The sequence below is a fragment of the Sinocyclocheilus anshuiensis genome, unplaced genomic scaffold (assembly GCF_001515605.1).
Source record: "Sinocyclocheilus anshuiensis isolate Anshui unplaced genomic scaffold, SAMN03320099.WGS_v1.1 scaffold1460, whole genome shotgun sequence".
Taxonomy (NCBI): domain Eukaryota; kingdom Metazoa; phylum Chordata; class Actinopteri; order Cypriniformes; family Cyprinidae; genus Sinocyclocheilus; species Sinocyclocheilus anshuiensis.
Genome location: NW_015542407.1, coordinates 122,474 through 129,899, shown reverse-complemented (window position 1 = coordinate 129,899; position 7,426 = coordinate 122,474). Strand labels below are relative to the sequence as shown.

At 34.6% G+C, this 7,426-nt stretch overlaps 1 protein-coding gene across 4 annotated transcripts in view; it reads right to left on the bottom strand.

The window, feature by feature from the left end:
• Positions 1-3,412: 3,412 nt before the first annotated feature.
• Positions 3,413-7,426, bottom strand: part of pdgfrb (platelet-derived growth factor receptor, beta polypeptide) — a 61,644-nt gene continuing 57,630 nt past the window's right edge. For all 4 annotated transcript variants that reach the window (XM_016492298.1, XM_016492296.1, XM_016492299.1 and 1 more), the window contains 2 exons: positions 5,001-5,263; positions 3,413-3,895 (listed from right to left, as the gene is read on the bottom strand). In XM_016492298.1, coding sequence (XP_016347784.1) covers positions 3,778-3,895; positions 5,001-5,263 — 381 coding nt within the window. In that variant the 3' untranslated portion in view covers positions 3,413-3,777. The remainder of the gene's footprint in view (positions 3,896-5,000; positions 5,264-7,426) is intronic.

Below are 7,426 nucleotides of genomic sequence, written 5' to 3'. Positions count from 1 at the left end.
TTAGTCCAAAATGCAGCTGCTAGAGTTCTTACCAGGTCAAAAATATGACCATATTACCCCAATTTTATCATCTCTACACTGGTTACCTATCAAAGTCGGCATGAAATGGAAGTTGCTATAGTCTTTTCTTCTCTACCGTGACGTACTGTATATCCGAGTGAAACGGCATCTGAAATGAGAGGGCGGGACTTGATTTCGTCCTTCGGGAATTGATTGGATCGTTGGAAGCTGGGGCGTTGCTAACAAAATGGAGGCAGATCTGAATGCCTATTTGCAGTTAGTGGTGGAGGATTTCTCTCCATTGGATTCACAGCCGACACCCAAGCATGAATAAATGTTTTATTTATTAAGGATGACGACGACGATCAACGGCACAAAACATGCCTAAACAGCGAGAGAGAGAGAGAGAGAGAGAGAGACTGCCTGAATGACTGAGCGCGTCCTCCATCAGGTTAAGTCATATTCATGAAAAAAATTAGTTTGCGATGTCCTAAGAGTAATGTTGTCGTACTATCCTAATATCTTTTCAATGTTTAGGGGTAATGTACTCCCTCATGACTGGTGTCAGTGCTATAAAGTAAAGCATCAGCTTCAGCTTTCCCCATTGTTGTTTATCCCAGCGTTTACCCCTCACGTCACTAGCTCCGCCCTTGCGCCATAGCCCGTGACCGGAAGAGAAGATGAGTCGTTTTGAGGGGGAGGGGAGGTTAACGTTTTTGATTAAAGATTACGAGGGCACATGAATTAAAAAAAAAATAATGAAGTGCACGGATACATTTTTTATAATAAACACTATTCCATTAAAAAAAGAAGAATTTTCGATTTTGATTTCATGGTGACTGTAAGTTCCGTATTGATTTCAGAATATTGCTACTGACCTATAAGGCACTAAATGGTTCAGCTCCTGATATTTAACTGATCTTCTTATGCCCTATAATCCATCACGCTCTTTAAGGTCACGAAACTCTAAACGTTTAGTAATACCTAGGGTATCTAAGTCCACTAAAGGAGGGAGAGCCTTTTCCCATCTGACTCCTAAACTCTGGAATAGTCTTCCTGATAATGTCCGGGGCTCAAACACACTCGCTCTGTTTAAATCTAGATTAAAGACACATCTCTTCAGCCAAGCATTTGCATAATGAATCTTAATCTCACCCTTGTTCACAGTTAGATCAGATAAAAGTCAAAAGATAAAACTTTATTTTTTTTTTTTTTTGCGTGAAACGTTAGCAGCTACACTAATTCTTTTCAACTGCCTTTCTGTTCCTGCCCCGGATGCCCATCTTGAATTAACTAGAGATTACACCAGCTCCAGCATGGATCCAGCCTCATAGAAAGACTTCAGATGATCCAACACCTGTGAAGAGATGATGCTGACCCCTGCGAGGACCCCAGATTACGCCAACTTGAATCTATATGCACAGCTGCCAAATTTTCTCTATATTGTAATCATTATGATCACACTTGTAATAATCGCTTTAATGAGCTTCTGCCTAAAATTAATTCATGTTAGCTAACTGTATGATTCTATTATCTTGAACTGTTCATTTGTGAAATGAACATTACTTGGACACATTCACTTCTGCTTTGTAATGTAGACACATGCATTTTCTGTAAAGCTGTTTTGAAATGTGTATTGTAAAAAGCGCTATACAAATACATTTTAATTGAATTGAATATTTTTTCCCAAACATTTGACCAATTTCAAACCACATCAATCTTAATAACTACTATTAAATTTGTATTTGATAATTTATAAGTGATATATTATTGTTCATGAAGGCTGCTTTTCTTAAAGGTTTTCTTAAAATGAGGCAAAAAAGTGATTTAACTCAGACTAAAAGTCAGAAATTATTAAATGCCCATGAGAAGGATGCAATACTAATGCAGTACTAGAATTTGCAAAGTTAAGGCATGACCTGTGGACAGTGAAATCAGAATATCATTTTGCGTAATAATTATGCACGCACTGTATATAGTTCTTTCTCAAGTGAAAGTATCTTGATTTTTAGATATTTGTACTGGAAAAGACAAAAATATTGTATATATATATATATATATATATATATATATATATTCCAGGAACATTTATTTCAGTTTTTGTATTTAGATTTTATTTATTTCCAGTTAGTAATTTTAGTTTTACTATGAACTTCATTTCATTTATTTGAAAAATTTCAAAATTTTCATCTGATATTTATATTTTAAGCTTTGTTTCAATGAACAAAAATGTTTTTAATAGCTTTAGTTTCAGTTTAAAATTCAGTTTATGCTTAAACAAGAAAAATGGGGTAAGAAAAATCAAAAGGATTATTTTTCTTAACCCATGGACACATATTTGTTCTTGTCATAAGCATAAACTCACTTAAATGTGATCATTTTTATCAGAAAAAAAGGTTTACCTGAGTGTCAGTGAATCTCCTAAGATTGAGATGAGAAGATCTTAATCAAAGCTCCTGCTGTGTGTCGATGATCTCTGATCTGAAGCTCAATCTGAGGTTGAACAGGCCTCACACTCCTCCCACCGCATTGGGAGTTATTTGCCGAAAACAATACAGTATTGGTTTGACAGACAGTTTTTTTTTTTTTTTCTAAATGGAAATTTTGAGCAGTGTTATTTTTGTATTATTTATATACTACAGTTTTTATAAATATTTCAGATTTCTCTTTAATTTGATTTATTTTGTAATTTTGATTTGCACTTTTGTCATTGTCAGAAGTTTTTATTTATTTTCAATATTTTTACTGTTTGTCTAATTTATTTTTCAGTTTTAGTGTTATGATAAAGTTATGATAAACCCATGAAAAATGAAAATTACACAGCTCTCGTTAATCTCACTTGTTTCTCAGAGACAGTAACGACACTAAGGCTAAATTTAGCTAAAGTCTGACGTTTCTGGGGCAAAGTTGATACTGTAGAGCGTAATTAATATCTCCATTAAATCTCCTGAGCCATGAAAGAGCAACCACTGAGCATTAAAAAGACCAACAGACAGATGATTAAAGACTTTATCACAGTTTTATTTTTGATCGTACATAGAAAGTGTAAAAGAGCAATGTACAAAATATCTATACAAAAATATACTTGTAAACATACATAAAGCTTTGGTACCTTAGAGTGCGTAGCTTTACTATGTGATATATGTACTGAGATGTGCAATTTAATAAGGCCTTGTGCATACATACGAATGCCTAGAGTTAAAATCAAGAATAAACAAGACGAGCAGTCAAGATGAAGCCTTTATGAACACCTTCTCAAACTGTGTTTGGGTATATTAAATGTTTGCATGAAATATGTATAATCTATTTGCTCCAATCACTCATAAACATTAAAGTGCAAGTTTGCTACAAGAACCTTGACAAAAACAAGCCTGAAGTTAAAATCAAGTCACAGACAGCTGTCTGAATATAGAAATGAAATATGCACTTAATTTAAAAAAATGCTGAGATTGATTTTAACACAAAAAAGTACAATATAGCACATCATATTTGTGTGCTGATTGACAGTTTGAAGTTTGATTTGAAACCATAACTCAACTAATGTACATATCAGCTGATTGTAGCTTTGCCTTCTGCAGTTTATAATACTGCATTGTACCACCTTAGTAAGAAAGAATACAAAAACAATGAAGAACTGGTCTGGTTCAAGCCTCAGCCTTCACAGACGGTCTTTAAGGGCACATGAGGAAATCTAGCATATCATTCTGATGCATTTGATAAAAATCTGCTCAAAATGTACATTAAAATTACTTCATGATGACAGGAAGCAGGAGTGTGTCACAGGAAGCTCTCCTCCACTTCTGGACTTGCAGAATGATCTGGCAGCAGCTCCTCGCGCTCGGGTTCGGTGCTCGGGGTTTCCATGGAGACCGTCTCCTCATCAGAACTTAACAAGCTTTAGAAGAGAAATAAAGAGCACCTTTAACATCACAATAACACACACACACACACACACACACACACACACACACTGTTATAAAGTCTGAATCTCCAGGAGGAGCCGTTAACAAAGAGCACATTCTTTAAAAGAGGATTTCTGCTTCATTACTGTAAGTCATTTTTACATCCATCTAGAAGATCTTAAAAGATCTTAAAAGTTATTAATTAATCTTCTAATGAACTAAATGTAATATAAAACATATAAGATGATGATAAAACAGTATAAATAGTATTGAAAACTGAGGAACATATTCATAGTTAATGTGATAAATTATTTGTTACAAATACAATATTTACTTAAATACATAAATATTCTCATAACTCATCACATTAATATTATATATTATTTATATTATATAATTTCCATTGTATCATATTACATAAATATTTATAATATTTATAATAAAAATATGGAACATACATCTTAATAAATTAATTAAAAAAAATAAAATATATATGCCTATGCCACTTGATCAAATGAATACATGTAAAAATATATATTTTATGTTTTATATAATAAAACAAAGGCTATATATATATGTATTATATGGCCTTTGTTTTATTATATTACTATTATATAAATTATACATACATATATCTGATATATTTATATACTGTATATGCATACATATATGTATATATATATATACACACACACACACTGATACTGATAATTCATCACATTAATATTATATATTTTTATATTTATCTTTTATATTTTATCATATTAAATGATCAAAATGTATAAATATTAATTATAAAAAACGCTGAACACACATAACAAACAAATTTATACCATGAATGCATATGTTGATTGACCAAATAAATAAACGTAAAATCAATCAATCAATCAATCAATCAATCACAGTTTAAGTACATGCTCTCATTCTCATGTTAAAATTACTCCCATTTGCACAGATGAACAGATTAATCAAGCGGTTTTTGAATAAAAAGAGAAGTGATCCCTCTGTGTAAGGAAGAGGAAGAGGTGATGTCTCATCTTTGCTTCATCCTCTGCGGTCGTCTGATTTATTTTTGAGCACACAGGAAGTCAGCGTTACCTCGAGGGGATTTCCGTCAGCACTGGCCCGTCCTGGGTCTCCTCCTCCGGTTTGGGATCGGGGATGGGGATGATGTACTCGTTGTGCGGAGCGTCAGCGGTCTCTCCGTCGGCCTGCGGGCGCGGGGTCGGGTTTGGGCTCGGATCTGAGGCGGGAGACTGAGGAGGGAAGGTTCCTGGGAATGGAGACGGGACACGCGGCTTCACACGGGCCACCGCAGGGTGATCACTCTTCAGAAAGCTGTCGCTGGACTGAGAGTATCTCTGAGGAGACACATAATGATGATGATGATGATGCTTAATCCATGGTTTTTACCTGATCTCAGATCAGTTTTATACATTTGTGCACATTTAATGACACATTTGTTTTCCAGTTTGTTTGTTTTTTATGCATGTTTTGCTTCGATTATTTTGCGAAGCACTTGGTTCAACTGATTCAAGGTTTCGAAAAGGTTAATTTCTCCCCTCATTAGTGTACACTACTGCTCAGAAGTTTGGAATAATTATGATTTTTTAAAACGTTTTCAAAAGAAGTCTCTTCTGCTCACCAAGGGTGCAAGGTTAGTTTGGTTCAGTGTGATTTTAGAAAGTACTTGAGCAAAAGACAAATGTTTGTCAATATACGAGTATAACAATATATGAGGTTTATAGTTTATATTTATACCATAAAAGATTGGTTTGCTAAAATTTGTCAATATGTTCTGTCATTCTTAAATTAAAAATCGCTCCTATTTAAACAGATTATTAATGCAATTGAGTTTGACTAAATGTTTGTTATGTGTTTCTCTGAAGTTTACTTTTCATTGTGTGATTTTATAAAGTACTTAAGCGAAAATGATTGGAATAATGAAAATTATATTGGTCTAAATGAGTCTATTCCACCAAGCTACAATACCCATTCTCTCAAGAAAGAAACTCGTAGTCTTGAGCGCAAATGGAGAAAAACTAACTTGGAAGTTTTTAGAATTGCGTGGAAAAACAGTATGTCCAGCTATAGACAGGCTCTAAAAGCTGCCAGGGCCGAGCATATCCGCAAACTCATAGAAAATAACTTATATAGTTTTATATTATTTGCTGTAAAGTTGCTTTGCAATGATTTGTATCGTGAAAAGCGCTATACAAATAAACTTGAATTGAATTGATATATTTGTATCCATAGGCGCCGATTTATGTTTCTGCCGGTTGATTATAGATCTGCTCATGTTGACAATAAACACATGATTGAGACAATATATGGTTTATATGTGTTTTTCCAAGTCATCTCCAGGTAATAAATAAATAAAGTATATGAACAATGCAGTGCTAATTGGCATATTTATTACGGTAGCCTTTACAAACTATAAAATATATTTTCTGCTTTATTCTGTGATAAAAATGGCAAAAAAAAGTGTTGGTAGTATATAAATCAATCATAAAATTGTCATTAGGAAAAATATTAAAGAATACAAATTATTGGTTATTGTCTAGCAGCAATTAAAAGTAAGAGATAAGAAAATAGAGTGTTTAGCGAGTAATCAGTTTGGTGAAATTTAAAGTAAATCTCTGTGTCTGTGATCAATATTTAGAATCAGAATCAGAAAGAATCAGAAAGAGCTTTATTGCCAAGTATGCTTGCGCATACAAGGAATTTGTTTTAGTGACATAAGCTTCCAGTACACAGAGACAACAACAACACAGAGAAAATAAAAATAAGATGAGAATAAAAAATACACATGTAAATATAAATAAATTGTATGTACAGTTGTGCTATAGATGATAGAATGGAATATAATAGAATGAGATGCAGGGATGTACTAGGATGGAGGTGGTAACAAATAAATATAAGGTTATTGCATATTTTTATTGCATAATGTGGGGAACTTCATAAGGTAGATTGCCTGGGGGAAGAAACTGTTCTTGTGCCTGGCTGTCCTGGTATTTGGGGCTCTGTAGCGCCGGCCAGATGACAAAAGTTCAAAAAGGGGATAACTTGGATGTGAGGGATCCAGAGTGATTTTCTGAGCCCTTTTCCTCACTCTGGATGTATACAGTTCTTGAAGGGTGGGCAGGGGAGCACCAATAATCCTTTCAGCAGTTCTCTGTTCTCTGTAGTCTTCTGATGTCTGATCTTGTAGCTGAACCAAACCAGACAGTTATTGAAGTGCACAGGACAGACTCAATGACGGCTGAGTAGAACTGTTTCAGCAGCTCCTGTGGCAGGTTAAACTTCCTCAGCTGGCGAAGGAAGTACAACTTTTGTTGGACCTTTTTTACAATGGAGTCGATGTGAGTGTCCCACTTCAGGTCCTGAGAGATAGTGGTGCCCAGGAACTTGAATGTCTCCACTGCAGCCACAGTGCTGTCTATGATGGTGAGTGGGGAGAGTGCAGGGGGGTTTCTCCTGAAGTCCACTATCATCTCCACTGTTTTGAGCGTGTTCAGCTCCAG